At 37.7% G+C, this 19,559-nt stretch overlaps 1 protein-coding gene across 3 annotated transcripts in view; it reads right to left on the reverse strand.

Moving 5' to 3' along the window:
• Positions 1-215: 215 nt before the first annotated feature.
• The window catches only part of trim44 (tripartite motif containing 44), a 32,626-nt gene continuing 13,282 nt past the window's right edge, over positions 216-19,559 (reverse strand). For 2 of the 3 annotated variants that reach the window (XM_077710531.1, XM_077710528.1), the window contains one exon: positions 1,493-2,643. In XM_077710531.1, coding sequence (XP_077566657.1) covers positions 2,562-2,643 — 82 coding nt within the window. In that variant the 3' untranslated portion in view covers positions 1,493-2,561. Of the gene's footprint in view, positions 771-1,492; positions 2,644-19,559 lie in introns of those variants that run through there. The other variant, XM_077710529.1, reaches the window with a different exon arrangement.

A 19,559-nucleotide genomic window follows, 5' to 3' on the forward strand; every position in this document is an offset into this window, starting at 1 on the left:
AGGCCATGTGTGTATGTGTTGTGGGCGTATAGAGGAGATGTAGAAGAAAGTGCATTTACTGTGAGACAAGCAATTCAATCTGTTGAATGAAACAAGAACATGCAATCAGAGCAAAATAGAGAGGTGTGGGTCTGTGCAAATGTGTGTCATTTATCACGAGCTAATGCACAGCCACACAAACGCCAAACGCAAAGACACAGACACTCAAATCTTTGGGTATTGGCTTGTTTGAAAGTTTCCTGATTCTGCCAGTTCTTACAGAGTAGCATCATGGCTGTACGTAGAATGCATCTCATTGTACAAAGTATGTACCATATGCATTGATGTACAATGGCAATAAACCTTTCAATTCAATTCAAACAACATCATTACATGCCATCACAGTGAAGTGTGGGGGAATGTTCCATCAATGCAAACTGGTAGTGTTCAAATGTATTGTTAAACTGTACAATCAAAGTGCCACCATTTCTAGTAAGCCTGTCACGTAGCTAATTCAATCACCCAATCCACGAACCAATTAATTTGTGTCAATACAAAAAAATGCCCAGCAGGATGCAAATGTCCCAGGGTTGTTTGTGTGTATGCACGCCTGCCTGTTCCTTGTATTGAACTAGGAAGAGCAGGTGTAATTGGCTGTGGAAAAAAAGGTACCCCGTGGTCTCTGAGGTGAAATGAGATCAGACATCTTCTCTTCTCCATTTTCTGCCAAAATCAACAGGCAGATTGCTACCTTCCTTCATTGTGTCTTTGATGTCGGTGGTCTCAACATCCTGCAGGTGAAAAAAATTAAACGAGTCACTCAAAAATTAGACTGGGTCACACACACCAAATAGAAGTTGATTAAAGAGATGCACTAAACAACACTCAACAATTCCACATCCATTTCCAAACATTCAGTGAATCAACTAAACAGTTCCAAACGACATCCCCATTAGATTTTGATCCCTTACATTCTGGATAATAAAACGCTATTTCTTCAGAAGCAGCTAACAAACACTCTGGAACTCAAAGCCAGTTTAAATGAACATATTTGTGCCTCATCACATGCATTATGACATTTTATGCTGAATATCTAGGGAGCATTTAGACTCTATCCATATCCTTTGTTCCAGAACCCTCTATCCCGACGACTGCCTGGAAATTGCTGCTTTGAATTTTGATAAAGTCAAAGTACAGCGACTTGCAGTGCTTCATTTACTTTCCTGTCCTCAATTACCCCCACCTGCTTAAAAAGTTTAAAGACTTTCCTGAAAAGAAAATGCAGATTCTACCCATCACATCACATCACATCATATCTAAAAGTGTTTATTATTTTATGTCAGACAAAAATAGAAAAAGATGGCATGGTGAAAAAAGCTCCCATCATTTTTTGATGAGCATCGCTGCATGCTGAGTACAGAATCCAGTGTGGTGTCATTAGTGATGGCTAATTAAACTCACGACATGATCAATATGCCAGTGTCATGATGTCAAATCCAATATTGTGAAAAAACAAAGAGAAAATCAAGCACCACAGAATATTGTGCTTTTTGGCTACATGAAAAGAAAAGCTAAAAAAAAAATCAATACTCATATTTGATCATCATAAAAAAAGTTTGTTTTCCGCTGGTTTTATTTATTTATGAGTTTAGCTTCGTCAGGAACATTGTAATTTTAGTTAGTTCATGAAATCCCATCTATCTTCAAACCAACAATCCATGATGGCGAGTTTGCTACTTACAAGTTAAGTCGGGGTGGACATCATATAGAGATAGCACTTAAAAAGAGTTTTGTATTTTCCTTCAATCCCAAATAGCCCTACTTCCAAAAGCATTTTTTTTCTGCCTGTCTGGCCAAAGGGTGTCGCCGTGTGCTTAACGTTGCTGGAGGTGCAACTTTGATATTTCCCAAATCATGGGGCAGTGAGTGTGTCAGGTTAAAAAATAGACATCATCAAAAACATGCATAAATAAAGTGGAAGGAGACCCTTCTGGATTTTACTTTGCCCAGAATGCCTCAGTTGACAGTCCTACAAGCTTTTGCATTTCGACTAAATCTAAGTGTGTCACTGAGTATTTCAGTATGAAGGCTTGTTGTGCAATAAAACATTTAGGGACCATGATGATAGGAAGCAGAAAAGACAAGGGGATAAAAAAGAAGTTAGTTTTTGTCACAAGCAAACTCAAAATTGTTTTCACCACTGCTCTTTTTAAAAATGAAAGAATCTAAAGTAAAAAATCCCAGTATAGAAAAAATGCCCAATTTCTGACATTTGCTGAGCTTAACATGTCCAATCTTCTACTACGAGACCGCAGGCATAGTTGTAGCAAATCCTGGCTGCAACTGCCACTGGAAATTGGACTAGATTAAAATCGATTGGAAAGAACTGCAGTGTTTCCATTATGGTAATTTAATGGTTTAGAAAAATATAAAATTATGGAGTTGGGGGGAAAAGATATTATGACCCCCTCGAGGGGTCATAAACTGCCTTTAAGGTCACTTCATTGTCATTTCAGGAAGGGAGAGACACCATGAGGGTGATAGGGGGTTCAGGCACAAACTCATGAACATAGAGGGTAGGATTATGGGGTGTGGTCCATGGAGGGTCTGGAATCTATGTCAAAGTCCCGCCTATCCACTGGGGCTGCCCTTGGAATCGGTAATCTGAAAGTGGCACAAAAAGAAAATGCATCAACAATCTTTTATTCCTTTAAAAAAAAATACAAATACAGCACAGAAATATTATGAAAAATAATGAAGCTTGGTAAGATGTAATCAGCTTCAATCAATCAACATTTCAAGCAGAAAATTATCCATTGGGTGAATTTTCTTTCAGTAGCTTTCCAATGATGGAGACAAAGTGAATAAAAAACTGCTAAGAGCTGTAGCAATCAGAGGGTGGCTAATAGAATCACTCTAACTAGAGACAGGTCTACTACACATCAAGTTTGCTGTAATTGAGTTCCACACCCATCAGCAGGTTTAATCCACAATTGTGGTTTAATTCCACAATTTTGAAACATTATGGAGGTGCAAGGAAAACAATTGAAAATAAAAATGGTACAACTGCAAAAACAAATTTACTGAAAGAAATAATAACACCCTCTAGATCGTGGAGAGTGAATAGTTCTAGAGTAAAATAAAAAATATAAACCTATAAATTCAAGCGTTGGTAAGAAATCCGCCTAACCACAGTTAGAACCACTGAACTTCATGATCACATGTGTCACTTTATCCCTCATGTTGGATTGCTCTTGTCTAAATTCAGATATAGATAACTACCCAAAGGTAAAGATGGGCAACATAATATTTTATTAATTTTCTGTTTGTACAGTAAACATGTTATGTGAATATATATTGTGTTATATCAACTAAAGGCTTACTGATGAGTGCACACTGTGCATTTTTTACGCAACCATGAACAATTAGATAATTTGACTAAAGCCTAGTGATCATTACAGATTTGCTTTGAATGCAACTAAAAATAACCATTCTGTTACATATAATTTGCTGGATGAATGCAAGAACAAACTGCTAAATGTAACAAACATAGTTCCTTCTATTAACTGGTACCCTAAAGTTAAATTATATCTCTATTAAGCCTCAATACACAGACCAAGACAAGACAATGATAACAGAGGAAGGTCATTGGAAGACAATAGGAGCTCATTACAATGTCTAAGGTTTCTGTATGTCCAGAGGAGCCAAAAAGTTGGAGTAATAAAACCTTACTGTATAAAACGCAGCCGCCTGATGGTGTAGTGTTTCACCCGCTTGACTTGTGTGGGCATGAGTGAGCTTAATTCCTGCAGGTGGCGGTATGATTGCGGTTGAATGGTCGTCTGTCTCTCTGTGTGCCCTATGGCTGACTGGCGACCGGTCTAGGGTGTAGTCTACTGGTCACCCAAAGTCAGATGGGATAGGCCCCCGGGAATCACTGTTACCCTTACAAGGATGTGCCGTATAGAAGATGAATGAATGATTAAATAAAAAGCCTCTAGTTCTGTAAAACTAAGCCCAAACCTAATAATTTCAAATATGGAGTCTTAGTTTTTCATGACCTTGTAATAGAGTTTGGCTGCTGTCCCCGGAATTGCTCTACTTTTGAGTCTTAGAAACGTTAAACCTTCAGACTATAAACTGTGACGCACTTGATAATTGGATGTGCTAAAGGGGTCCCAAGCCTCCAGATTTCTTCCTTTTATTATTGCTCAGCCTTTAATGTTAATAGTAAGTGTGTCTATGCAAACGTTTATGACTAGCGGAACTGGCACAGATTAATTCAACGATTGCCAAAAAGTTGTGCAAGACCATGTCTTTAATTATGTAAGCCACTGTGTGAAAAAATAATGTTTTTAAGGAATGTTATCCTTTCAAGCACCAGATTGATGCGATCTACACAATCCTGTTGGATTTGTGTTGTGTGGCGGCATGATTGTATTATCTGACCTCATCTCCTTTCTCTCCTAAAAGGACACATTTCTAGCATACACAGGCACAGCTCAACAGCGTAGAACCTTTACTGCATTAGTTTTTTCTAACCAATGCTGGGCCCAGTGGGAGCTTTGAGGGAAAGGGAAAAGCAACATCTTTGATATGAGCCAATGATCACTTTGAACACTGCTCCCAGGATATTTGTGTTCGTTCAAACAAAGAGCTGATTTCTCTCCCTTCCTGCAGAGACACCACTCTAAATTCACTACAGCATGAGCCAGAACTACCCTTGTTTCTTTAAAGCTTTTGAGGAAAAGAACAATACAAAAAACAAAACATAACAAAAACAACAACACCGCAGCATTCCAAAAAACACACGTTGGCACCTCTGAAAACAAGTCAGACTATAGAAGGGATGACATGGTGACTAATTTAAACCCATATAAATCCATTGCTAGATTTTTCCCATCTAGCTTTAGTGTACATTCAGTAGATTAACTACGGGATAAAGTGCTGCCCCCGCCCATACAAAATAATTGGCAATAGCACGAAATGTAATTTCATTGACCACAGTAATTTTACTGTATATTTTAAGATTGCTCCAGCATTAGATAGACTGCCCAGGCTTTGTTGCCAGCAGCACACACATGTTCAATGGTAACCTTTCCTATTTAAAACTGCCTTCCAGTATAAAATGTCAACGTTTTATATGCATATATTATTGCCTTATTTTTCAGGATACAAGTCGCACCTGAGTAGAGGTGACAAAAATCGACGCATACCCAATGGAGAGGGGAAGAAAATATAAGTCGCACTGGAATATAAATTATATTTTTGGGATTGCATTTTTTCTTTAAAATCAGAAACCAAGAAGAAACCACATTAAAGTAACAATAGGCTAAATTGACAAATGTTAACATTACAATTTTAAATGTAGCTTTAAAAAAAGGCAATTAATGGTCAGAGAAGAAAAAATGGTCTAACCTGACCCAGCCAAACAATGAAAAATTTAGCTTCATAGTCCAGAAAATACGGTACAAGGAATCAACAGGAAATTGTACAAATGCAATAGAGTTATATGAAGCAAGGCTTTTCTAAGACTTAGGAGATAGGTGTAATAACTTATTCATTCCACCCACAGAGAAATATGGCCTTGGGAGAAATGGGGTGGTGACAGAAAAAGGACAGAGAGAAGCCTTCACATGCAACAAAATGTCAGCAAGTGCTTGATACATTCTTGAGTGCAAAGTTAAAGCCCTTGCTTTGCTCTCCTTCTCTCCTCGTTCATTTATCTTCCATGCCCTATAATAAAAGATCATTTGGCTGTGGGTGTGTGTGTGCGTGCATATGGGTGTGTCATTGCTGTCACCTGGGTTCTCAGCTTACATGACTTATTCATAAGCTTTAATGCAGTCGATGTATTATTGATCAAGACCGATCATTGGCTCTTCCCCTTGATGTGACCGTGGCCCAAAGGATGGGGTTGATATTAGGCAAGGAGATCTAAAACCTTGGTTATGGATAAGCACAAGTACTAAACAGTCTGTCCTCATCAGTGAGGTGTGGGGGGCTTGTGAAAGATAATGTTACCTTCAGGAAACATTGGTGCTTTTATAAATTATGACTCCACAGTCTTTCCATTTTATTTGCTTGGTAGTTGTAAACAAATCTTTTTCCAAGATAATCTTGGTCAATTTTGATGACTATACATTGGAAAACATACCAGGTTGTTGACCTTTATCCAAAGATCGATGTATCCGAACTTTAACAACAAAATGCAGTGCGGTTTTGACTGCTTAAATCCTTGCAACACCGTCCTCATCTAGTGAGCAACTATCCTTTTGCAGACATAATTTCATTTAACTTTTGAAATTATTTTTGTATTCAATATTTTTGGCTTTAATTTAGATCAATATGCAACTATATGTCCGGAGGAATCACACTACTTCACTTCAATATCGTATGCACACTATAATATACCAATGAAGGACATTTAACAGGCCAGATTATCCATTTTTCTAAATATATCTTGCCGGATGCAATGCAAACTACAGTGTTTTCTTTTTTTCCCCAGGAGTGTGGATAGGGATAGTTAATTTTTGTGAGAACAAAGAAAAAAACGATGCAGTTTTCTTGGATTCATACCTTTTGGGAAGAACATTTCCCCAGCAGCCCTATAATAAACCCACCCTCAAGGTTAGCCCAAAATACAAAACAGTTTTAGACATTTGTCTGGATTATTTTGTTCTTTTTTTTATCCCCCAACCCCAGTAGGCATTGAGAGATAGAATGCCGTGCCCTGATTTCCAGCTCCTAGCAAGAGTGCTGCTAGTGTCTTAAGTCATTGTCGAGAAACACTCTCATATCTATGGCAGCTTCACATGCTTGGTCCAGCCAGATATAGCTATATTTGAATCATACTGCAGTAGCTTTGTGGTGTGTGTTGAGGGTGGGATGGGGTGATGTGAGTGAGTAGAGGAACGGGATATCTACAGTAGATACAAAGGTCTCTATACTTCTGTAAAAAAATCCAGGTTTTTATGATGTAAAATAAATAAACTGAGATAAATTAAATTTATTCAAATAAGTTTTCAATTCAACAATTTAACCTCAACTTTGAAAACACATTTAGTTTTGCAAGTAAGAGGCACCATGAGTGAAATTCAGTTTGGAAAAAGGTGCGTTTCGTCCATGTTTAAGGTGAGAATTCTAGAATTCCCTGTGTGACGCTAAGGCAATCCGAGATTTAACGTCTTCCTCGCGTTCTTTTTTTCTGACGTCGTTTTGCTGAAATCTTGCACTTTGAAAATTTGGTCCAATTTTGATCGTTTCTAATTTTTTAAATGATGGTTTAGGATACAGAAAGAGTAGATACAACAACAACAAAAATATTCTTCTTGAAATATTGCATGCTTTTTTTAAAAAATTGCAGCCACAAACATGAACTGCTAGGGCCCCTCCTCAATTCCTTGAGACCTAGCGCAATTTGGGGAGGGGCACGTATTTTCTTATTGAATTATAAATTTGACATCACAGGGAGGAGCGGCCACAGCTGCAGGCAATTACCCAAAATTCGAATTTAAAAGCCAAGTGGATGCACCACCACATTTTCACCCTTTTATTTTTTGCAATATAGCAGAAGCCTTTTCCTTAAGTTTTTGTGCAAATCTTGCCTGCCATTTGGGAGTGTTTCATAGCCTCATCTTGCTTTCGTCAGGTATTTTATTGCAAAGTGTTCATTTTCCTTACCGTCAACGTTCGACCTACATCCCAAAAGTATTTACCGAATGACACGTGCAGGATGGCGATGTTTTATGTATAAATATGAAAAATAGCAGGTTTGGAAAGTCAATTAGTTTTACCATGAACATCTTATATGCCCCACTAGCAAGTGAGTTCTTCAAACAGGCCACTTTTTATATCTTCTGTACATTTTGTAGCAAGTTATTTGAGGAGGATTAAGAAGATATAGATTGGATTAGATTCAGGTTATGTATACAGCATTGTGGCAATCTCCCAAAGAGGGGAGAAAAAAAACGGTGAACTCTCATTTGCATTTCCAACTAGAATGGGTTCAATTGGTATGACTTCAAATAAGGTGGCAATATTCTCAAGCTTCAGGGTCTAGGATGTTTGGTCTAATGAGAGAAGATCCTTAATGGTTATTGACAGAGCCCATGGGGATGAGTGGTACCATTTTTCTTGAGTGAAACAGCACACTCTGCCACAATTTAATGAAGTAAAACCCATCGCTTCTCCTGAGAGATTCAACATAATAGCTTTGTAAGGGTCAGGGTTGGAGAATTACATGAAATAGATGACAGAAAAAGAACTATCCATTTTATTGTATTTTGGAATGCAAAAAATAAAATCTGACAAATACACGTACTGTAATTAACCCGTATTTTGAACAGCACAGTAAAATGTCCATGGGCCTACTTTGTTCCATTTTACTGGCCAGCCTTCCCTCATCCATATAAATTGAATGTATTTTCTTTCAACTGACAAGCCTGGCTTCATCATATTAGGCCACACACACACACCTATGTGTGAGTGTGCCTCTGATCTTTCCAACACCTCGCCATGAACATCCTAGGAGACAGATATGAACTATATATTGTATGTATCCTAATGACGAGAATTTCCACTTCTCTTTCACAAAAGTGAAGAGAGAGGGAAAACATGGAAACTATAGTGGGATTTTACAATAAACAGAACAGTGGCAGTTTCTCCATTGTCAAGAAATAACAGTTGAGATGATCAGTGAGAGGATGGTGAGAATTTTTTTTCATTTTCCTTCCATGGTAACATTACAAAGCCATTCTAATGATTAAAGATTCTAACACTGATCATAAGAGATATGGTAATGATGTTATGATTAAACTGTATTTAACCATATTTAAATGATCCTAATCCTACTCATATTTTATTTCCTGTTTAAATTTCATCGAATTTTGGTAGTCAAAAATATGTGTATCACATGTTGATGGATTAAGGCATCTGCTAGATAGAGAGGATCGCCTCGGTCACTCACCACTATCTTTTCAACTTCATCTGGACCTGCTGGCTTTGGCTTTTCTGGCACCTTGGGGGACGAGCAGAAGGGAATGCTACCTCTTTGGCAAAGATAGCGCCTGGCCGGGGGCAGGACTTGACAATGTGCAAGCCATGACCCCATTTACAGATAGGAAGACATATACACACCAATGGTGTTTCTCTTGGGACTAAGGAAAGGCATGTGCACTTAGCAGAAGTGATGCAAAATTGGGGATACAAATCTCAATAAATGTTTGCTGAAATCAAAGCAACGGTTTTGTAATTTTTTAGTTTGATAAAATTTGACTAAAATAGTAGTCTGACGTGATCCATATTTATTTAGCTGGCTGAGTCATTTATAATGACAGTCTGGTCCTCTCAGACTCACTTTTCACTAGGACAGTGTTTCCCTTGAAAAACAAGACAACAGCCTGGAGTGGTCCATGACTGTTATAGAGACTTAATTAGTCTATGCAGGAATTGAAGTGGCAGGGTAAAATAAAAAGGCAATGCGTCATGGCAGAGACAAAGCTCTAGTGGCTGCTAAGTATGAATCTTTGTGAGTTCTAAAGCTTAGTCATTGTGAAAATTTGAGTTACTGTGAATAAATCTCATCATTCCGCACATGTTTACACATGGTTATGTTTGGGGAGGAAGGATCTCACGAATGAAACACGCTGTCTTTTCCTTAGATTAGTATTCTGACTTGGATTAGTCAAAAATAGGACACAGAATCCTGTATTCATTTATTCATTCATTCATTTTCTGTACCGCTTATCTTTGCATGGATTGTAGGCTGGAGGTTATCCTAGCTGACTTTCAGGCACCAGGCAGGGACAACCTGAATTGGTCGCCAGCCCGTCGCAAGGCACAAGGAGACGCACATCCATTCATGCACACACTCATACCTAGGGGAAATCCTAAATGTTTTGGGGATGTAGGAGGAAATCGGAGGACCCAGAGAAAATCCATGCAAGCCCGGGAGAACATAAAATATTTTCTATTTATTTAAATTTGCCAAGTTTGTTAACAACGGTCTACTTTCTCCCAATCCAAAAATGTATTCATTTTTTCGTTGATTTGTCAGTCCCTTTAAAGAATCACGGGCACACCACTCTGCATGATATATGTATCATCCTGAGGTTACCGGCATTAATAGTGGGCAGCAGGGTGGAAAGGTCAATGAAGCAGAATTCAAGACTGAATTATGCTAATGGGTCACACAGGTTTCTGTACTGCAGCAGGTGTGTTGAGTTAAATTATGGTAGAGCAAAATGAATGAATTCCCAACCCATTTGAACACAGATGCCTACTTCTAATTATAGACTAATTAATGCAGAGACATTATAATCATATCACCAGTTGACTTCCATCTTTGATTGGCTCATTTAGTGATTCAAAAATTATTTTGTCCTGAGAGTCCAAAAGACAAATTATTGAAGGACTGCTGCACTCTAAAACGAATGTGGAAAGAAACTTCCAAACTGAGCACATTTTCTTGCAGACAGTCCCCAGTAAATACCACTTTGAACAGACTCCACTGGTATAAATTGTAGCTGCATAATTGTTCTAGCTCTCTATTCAAATTGGAACGGTTCTTTTTCCTACGTTTCACAGACTACATTTTTGGAAATATCATTATACTCTTCATGTTTCAGTAGTGCAGTCATACTCCTACTTACGAATGCCTCTAGATACGAAATTTTCAGGTTACAGGCTTTCGGCCCTGGTAGAACGAGCCCTTGCCGCTTGCTCTGGCGGACAAAATAGTTTTTCTGAGGATCGTGGAACGAATTAGGGAATTTACATATAAAGTACACCTCTACTTACGAAATGTTCAAGTTAAGAAAACAGTTCTGACCCAATTGATTTCGTAAGTATAAGTACGACTGTATCTTGCACCTAAATTTGCCTTACTATTTATCTTGAGGGAGATCAATTATTTTAGACAATGAAACGTCTAAAGCTGCAGGCAAACCTGCATGAGCAGTGATGCATTCAAGGGCTCATAAAAAGCAGCACTCGTTTGGCATGAAATGTAAGTACAATTGGGTCGTAAACACAAAAACAACAACTAAAACATTCCTTTGTTGTATAAAAATGTATAGAAAAGGGTATATAAGCTATTGAAACATATACAGTATATTAATATGTACATCCAAAAATTCTGATGATGAATATCTTTTATCGTTGAGTGAAGGCCCGGTCGAAAGAGCAGGGTGCACATCTGATTTCTAAGTATTCTATAGTAAGGATTTATGTAGCAAAGGCAATTAAGACTACAGTTTTCTTTCTCAGCAAATTAATTTTAATAAGAGTCTGTTCTTGTTCGCTTGAAATTACTGCCCAGAGGGATAAGCACGAAGGTTGCCAAGCCCCAAGCAGCTTACCAATACAGAACTCTGAGGTAGAAGTTGTATTTACCGCACTTCATTACACAACTCCCTGGTCAGGTAATCAATTCCATTTTTGCAAGAAGAGCAAAATCTGTCTTCTCAAAAGTTAGATGATCAAATAAAGCCAAGGAGTTTAAAGTGAAAACTCTGTAGTATCTAATACTTTGTGAAGTTTGAATTTCATGCCCAAATGAGAGCAAAGAGAAAATGCATTGGGGAGATAAAGCTTTATCTGTTCTTCTGTAGGCACACAGCTTCAGCTTCGAAGTAATGAATACTGAGCACCTACAATGCATGGTCTCCACTCTTGAATTTTCTTTTGACTTGTTATTTGCACACTCTTCCATCAATAATATCACCTAAGCAGATTGTATCTGATATATATAGTCTTTTCCAACCTTCTGTGACTCCACCAATATTTCATCACGGCCCACTCTCAAACTTTTCACAACCAAATACAAGGCATTGTATTTTAAGGGTCACCCTGATTTATGCTCTGTGATGGAGCCAAACGACTATTATCTCAGGGCCAACTGGTCACAGCAGTGCCTACATACTTGGCAGGCTGGCAACCCTGCCCCCTGTTGACTTGCTCTCACAGCCCCTTCTTAAACAGTAGACTGCCGGCGCCATCTTAATCAGCAAAACAGAGGGCTTATCCAACATGTTACTACAAAAACTGGATTGGACTGGAAGGGCTTTGAAATTAAAATGATATTTAGACCCTGTGAAAAACTATACTGGCTCCTCCTCTTTCGGAACCATCCTCTCTAGTAGGATATCAGAGGCACATATGGTGAAGAGGGCACAGAGAAGAAAAAAGGCTGCGGAACAGAGGTCTATGACAGACTGCATATTAGGCAAAGCCTTCTGTCATCTAAAATTGCCCTTTGTCCAATCCTGTCATCCAAGTCAGTGATAAGAAAGACATTTAAGACAGATGGGGGGAAAAAAAATACAAGACCATTTCATTTTAACAACCCACAATTCATTGATAAACAATTCATTGCCACACTCATTCCTATCTGCATGATTTTTTCCCAACACAAACTACTGAAGATACGTTATACCAAAAATTAAGAAATAAAGATGTAAAAAGGTTGTTTTTTTCCTGGTAAAAGAAAAATCTAGTCCACCATTTGCTGTATTTTCTTTACATCAATAAAACAATATTCTTTGTGCCTTGAAAGATAGGTCAAAAGCATGGTAATCTCAGGGTTGTCTATATTTTTTAAATAACAAAAAAATGACTATTTAGCTGAAGCTTTGCATTATATAACTACAGGACACCAAGTGCACTTCTAGTGCATTTTAGAATAAACGTCATTAGGTGGATTTATTGAGGGGAACATTGAGGATTTGGAATAATTGCAGAGGATTCCAGAGAAGTTATTCCCATGCAAAAAAGCTAGTTTTGTTTTGTTATTTGTTAAGTATAAGTTCCATCATAATATACCGACTATAATTCGCCAAACACAGACTTCCTGGGATGATACTAGTCGAGTGCAAATCTGCATTTCAGTGTCTATTACTGTAATTGTATGCCTGATGCGTTGTGCTGTGGCACCTCGAAAAAATAAAAGCCATGCATATTTGATCTGACAGCCACAGTGGACCCGTACGGCAAACCCATTGTGTGCAACGACGCACGATGATGATAATTTACACATATTTGATCCGGCTGCTGTTCCATAACGGTGCACAGCCATTTAGGAAACTGGATTTTAACCTATACTTCACTGATTGTACTCGTCCCCAAAACCCACTTACAAAAATAACTGCCCTGTCAGCTTTTTAATTATGTTATTACAAAAAAAGGCTATAATCTGCTGATTGCTGCCACAACAAAAGAATATTTAAGCCTAAGCATGCGTGGTTGGATAGTTTTAAAAAAATAGTGATATCCAGTGTTCTATGATGAGGCTTCTATGTTAATGTCACTGCTAATCAGGCTTATCAAATGCTAGAGGGATTTTATTACCAAAGAGAATTATGTCCACTGTTTGGCGTCAGAATATGAAAATTGCAGGACAGCTTAGCTTTAACTTAGTTATTTTATGTTTTTCTATCAATCCTGAATTTGAATCAATCAAATCTTTTAAATGTAACATTTGTATTTTGTATTTTGTTGCATTTTAAACACTCTAGCTTATAGTATTTTGCTTTTAAACTGTGCTTTGTCTATCTTAATTTATTTTTTTGGGCATTTCCGGACGTCTTGAGTGTCTTGAAAGGCTTACAATAATTGATTTGAGTTCAGCTAAATTTAGTTACAAGGATGCATTATTTTGATAGAATGTTTTTTGCGCTTTTTCAATAATTTGATAAAAATGTAAACTTTCCAAACATCAAGCCTTCAGCAGCATTAATTCAGATGACTTTCCTGATAGTGCTGATGCTTGGAATTGACCTCAAATACTCACAAATATAGTCTTTACTTCCTGTTCTGTTTAAATAAACTACAGTAATTTCATTAAAAACTCATTCATAGAGCTATACCAGTACCTCTGTGCTAGCCTGCAAAACAGCAGAACATAATCTGAGGCAATATTAATGACATTGATTGACTGCCTAATTAAATACACATGAATCGCATCACATAGTTGGCTGAGCAACGTTAGTTATTGTTTTACATTAATTGGTTCCCAGCTCTCGCTCAATGACACAGTTGTTTTCTTTTGTCTTCTTTGTCTACTGGTGTTGCTGAGGTCGCAGTGGGTTATACTTAAGAATGTTGCGAACAGTTGATTGGGGTGAGCAAGAATCAAAGGAATGGATCAAAGGGAAATTAATTTCACTTTTAAAGTATCCAAATATTGGACAACATTTGGTATTGTTATTCATGTTGACATTTGCCCTACCCAATGAATACATGACAACTATTTTGCACCAGGTAGCCCAATTCAGAACTGGGTCATGACAACAGAATAATAATTATGGTCTCTAATGCTCATGGCAAACAATGCAGCAGATTACTGTAAAATAGTATTGTTTATTTTATATTATTATCGTTCAATGTTATGTTGCCGTGCCAGATGTTGACAGATGTATTATTGTTTGCATACATTTTGTGCATGTCTGCTTTCTAACTACTGTAAAGGTGTCCTTGGGTGCATCCTGCTTCTCAGCTCAAAAGGATCACTGACGTTTCTGCTTCTCCCTGACATTTGTCATTGCAACCCCGCACGGCTGAACGATACCATACTGTCGTCTCATTTAGTAGAGTGTAATATAAAATGCCTATGATGGATTATACTGAGTAAATACAGTAAAAAGGTTTTTAGGCCTTCCTGAGGTCTTAAATGATGACGATGACTGGTGGAAGCAGGCAAGAGAGACAGAAACAAACAGCCAGAGCAATACAGAATGACGAGATACACAGAGAGAGAGACCTCTGACCTGGCCGCCAGAAAAACACTATTTTTGGCTAGGGTGGCTCAGAGAGTCAGTATTAAATCCCAGCTGTCAAGAGAAATTTAATTTAGTGTTTTAATGGCCAAAGTGGGGCTTGGTGTGCTAGGGTGCGAAACCGACTGATTATTCAGCACAAGCTATTATGATCACTTTCAGGCAGTTTTTGGAAGAAAATATAACTCCGTATAACCAGGCACTGGATGCCATTCTCAAGGAAAACCAAGACACACCATTTTCAACTAAATCCTGGTTCTCCAGTGAAATGTAGCATTTTGAAGCAGATTGGTACAATCCCTCTTGTAATGTCAAGTGAAGAAATTGTTACATTGTCATAGTGTGTTGACTTCTAAACAAGGTGGAACAAATATAAATATTCTGTTGATCGTTTACTTTTACAACATATTTGCTGATGACCAAAAAATATACCCCACCTCAATAACGGGAGAAATTCAAAAACATTTCAAAATTGAAGGCAACAAAAAGACACACATTGCATCGCAAAGAGCAAGAAGGAATGGCAAAGAACAATATGCAAGGGGTGATGTAGTTTGCACACAGATTAACAATTCATTATTCATTGGTGCCTCAGATTTCAGTGCATTAACTCAAACACAGTCGTAACCCTATTCTACCATGTCAAAGCCTCCGATGCATTGCACACACATCATGTCTTATCTTTGCACTGCGATCGAGCTTTCTATCTGTCCAGAAAGCAGGTCAATATGAGAAGCACTCGTCAGCCCAACAAAAACATGTACTGCACCACAAGTAGGATCACAAGAAAGGCAGCATTAGAGCATATTGCTATAATTACAATGCAGGCTGTTATTTCTGATTAACAAAGCTAAATAGCTCGTTAGTGTTGCAAGGGTGGTAGAAGAGATCTCTAGGGGAACACACTGGCTTTCTAGTCAATTGCAGTTTAGACGAACAACCATTTACACAAATTGTCACATACAAATAGTTATTTGTTGTTTAATTGAAGCTAACATGTTTGTTTTGGAAACATGCGAAAATCAGAGTACACATGGAAAACTAACTGAAAAATGGGGAGAACATACAATTACATAGCGGAAGAGAGAACTGTGATACACTAGTTTAAACGCACTCGAACAGCATCATACGATTCAACCTCCTGCATACAATTCAAAAATGCATTATTCCAGCTCAAAACCATAGAAGACGTATTTAGAGAATTAAAAAATGTGTACAATGTACAAAGTGTGTGTACAAAGTTCTGCTTAAGCTTTTCTTTTGTCAGTTTAAATGCACGTAAACACACACACAAACCCACACACAATGCCTATCATCACATGAGTGCCTGAATGGCACCTTAGAAAACGTTGACAATATGCAGCATTGATATGAATTATGTATTCTCACAGTATCCTGTTTGCTACCTGTGTGCTAGTGTGTGTCCGTGGGTGTGTGCGCGTGTGTTCTGCTGTGGAATAGAAATGTTTGAGTGAGGCAATAAAAAAATTGAGTAGAAACATGTCACATAGAGATAGAGATAAAATACAAAAAAAGATGTTTTGAGCGCAAACTACACGGATAAGACAGATTCCATATTTGGCCAGCCAAAAAAATCTCGCCAGAGCAAGAACATTTCTATTTAAAACAAATCAATTATTAGAGAACTGAAATTCTTCAGAAAAATGATCCATATTTCTATCAGTGCTATGTTTGAGTTAATTTCTCTCTTCCTGTTATATATGAACCACAATATTTTTCTAATATAGATGTATGCTAATAAACCGAACTTGACAGTAACCAGCAGGCTTCAAAGGTGAGGAAATTAGTAGCTGCTTATTGCCAAAAATTTAGGGTATTATTCTTCATTTTCACTGGAGTATCTGTTGCTGTCATACATTGATGATCCTACAAAGGAGTTTTTCCGGTTAGCGCGTTCATGTCTGGTCTGTATTATCCATGAAATTCAAAGGACTACTGGAGTTGCAATGGTGAATGTCCTTGTTTACTGGATTCGCAAAGATCTGGTTAATAGGTGTTGCATTAAGTGGGCATCAGTGGAACAGTAGGATGGCTACAGTTGTCTTCTATAGACGGTTGTGAAAGGCCCATCATAACATTGACCGTATGAAGGTATAAAATCTCCATGGATTTCAGTACTAAAACAAACTACTACAGGGATGGCAGGAAGTGTTTCATGGTGCTACTTGCGCAAGATACAGTAACCTAGGCCGCATAGAAATCTGTCAAATGTCAGTAGCTTCACGGTAACAAAATTCTGAAGGATCCCTTCATCTTGATAGATGTAGCTTGTGTATTCTGACAGTTTTGTTGCACTCTCGGCCCTCCATCACACCACCTACTGATTCCTTAGGAATAGCAATGACACCTGACTACGTACAACGGTCTTTCAAACCTGGATCTTAGAAGTATTTAGAGAAAATTTTAAGTAAATTACAAATTACACTGGACTTACACCAGCTATGTCCTACTTTTGTGCAGTATCTGCGCCTCTTGCTGCGTCAAGTACGCATGCAAGCAACGGCTACTGAATTTGATCTCTCACATCAATGCACTGAGCACTTACGATATCGACAATTCATGCCAGAACACTTCAACTCAAGTTTTTGAGCAAGCCTGAAAGGCTTAATTTAGGGATGCTATGCTTTCCCAAATGGCAACTAAAGTCTGCTCAAATTTCATTCCAATTATCCATTCAGGGATGCTATGCCCACACAGTTACAAACAGAAGCCACTGTACCACACACAGAGATCTGATGTGTGGATATTTTACAATGTGTATAAGAGTAAAGGGTACATTTATAGCCAATAGCAAATCATGAAAATAGGGCAATTCAAGGGGTAAAAGGATAACACAAAAAAAATATTGAATTCATTTGACTATGACCACTGTCCATCAGAGGTGGAGGAAACGGGATTGCTTTATCCATTCTCTCATTTGGAGTCTTATGTGCTTACCTGAATGTAACTATTTTACAGATATAGCTCTACCAGAGCTGTACAAGACAATTGTCTACTACTAAATCGAAAACTTAATGGGAGTTTCACAGTCTTATATGGATTTGCTTTTTCTTATCCATAGCAAATGCACTTCAATTTCACTTAGGGTGCCATTGTTTTTTTTATTTTTTTTTTATTTTGAGGTGTGGTAGACCATCTTACAGGAATCATTACAAAGGAAATGGACCAATACTACTTTGAATACTAAGCAAGAAAGCCACTATATTGTCTATTTTCACAAAATAACAATACACAAGGTAATTTCTATAAATTGCTGAATACTTTACTGCAATTGAATGCTATGAAACCAGCATTTTACACCTTTTTTTAAATGTGAGATATGATCTAAGCAGTGTCCATCTGCTATTGTGTTTATTTGGTTATTTTACAGCATAGCCTTCTAGTAGAGAATCGGAGTTATTTAGATCTGGTCATGACTGTGTTACTAATCGGTTGATTTTTTAAATCTTTCTGGTTTACTTGTTTTGAATTTTACATTGCATAGTATTTAAAAAAGGTTATATATTTTGTTTAATCCAGAAAATTTTACCCGGGCTAGCTAAAAGCAATAAATATTTTTAACTCACGCATGTGCAATGTGTTGGTTTCGTGATCGGCAGATCTAAATCCATATGACTGGAATTGGAATCCAAAGTATAAATGCCTTATCCGACTACATTCCAAGTTGTTTTCACCAATGCCATGAAAAGCAGTCAGTGTATAAATGGTATCGCTACTGTGCTTGGTAGAATGCAGTTATGCTCGATTTGTTGTCCAGGGACATCCTCCATTGGCAGCATTGCATGGCTTTGGTTCAGTAAACAATTCAAAAGAGGGCATCATTTTTGGCATTCAACTGATGATGTATTGTCCAAAGATTGTTTTTCAGGTACTAATATGATATAGTCTAAGGTGCTGAAATAGTGATGAATGTAAGAGTCCAAAGTGTTTATATTGTATTATTGTTACAGTAATTTTTTTTTAAATTTTGCATTGTACTTTGATTGCTTGCTTTGAATGCAAACACACACACAACACACACACTCACACACATAATCTGAAAAATTCGCCATGTGGGCCCTCTTTTAGGGAAACTCGTGTAAATTTTTTATGAGGAAATGCAGCTCCTTTCCTACCTTCATTTTTTTATGCTACGTCCTCCAACTGTGATTCCCTGACACATCTCTGACTGGCTTTGCTCATTTGTTTGACCGTGTGAAGGGCAAACTACTCCGACAGATAGGCTGATAAGACATTCTCCAATGTCTCCAATTCCTTCTCTGTCAGAGTTGTCCCCTAGGTCTCCACATGCATTTATACCATAAAAAAGGAAGCCAAAAACTGCTATTAATTTCAATGTAATGGAATATGCTTTCAATGACCAATTGAGAGTTAAAACAAACACTAAGGAAAGATTAATTCATTCACTTCCTGAATCACTTATCCTCACAAGGGTAGTGAGGAACAAGGAAACAGTTAATAAATCTGATAAATTGTAATTATTTTTTTAAACTTTAAGATATACTTATCACAAAATAATTCTATGTATTGTAATGGAAATTAGGACAGCCCGGCGATTGAGTTTATTAATCGCAAAAAATTTTGTTCAAAGGCATTTAGTCAAATGCATCTCGTTGGTACACAATAAAAATCGCATAGAGTTGTGAAGTTTAGCTCTTCCCAACCCTGTAGTACTTCTCTGGTAAGCAACTAAATTTTTGTGTAATATGGAGGATGATAGTAGTTATACCTGGGAGTGTGAAAAGTGTAAGGGTTAACCTTGGCCAAGGGCAGTTGCATATCACC

Source organism: Stigmatopora nigra, chromosome 2 (assembly GCF_051989575.1).
Source record: "Stigmatopora nigra isolate UIUO_SnigA chromosome 2, RoL_Snig_1.1, whole genome shotgun sequence".
Classification (NCBI taxonomy): Eukaryota; Metazoa; Chordata; class Actinopteri; order Syngnathiformes; family Syngnathidae; genus Stigmatopora; species Stigmatopora nigra.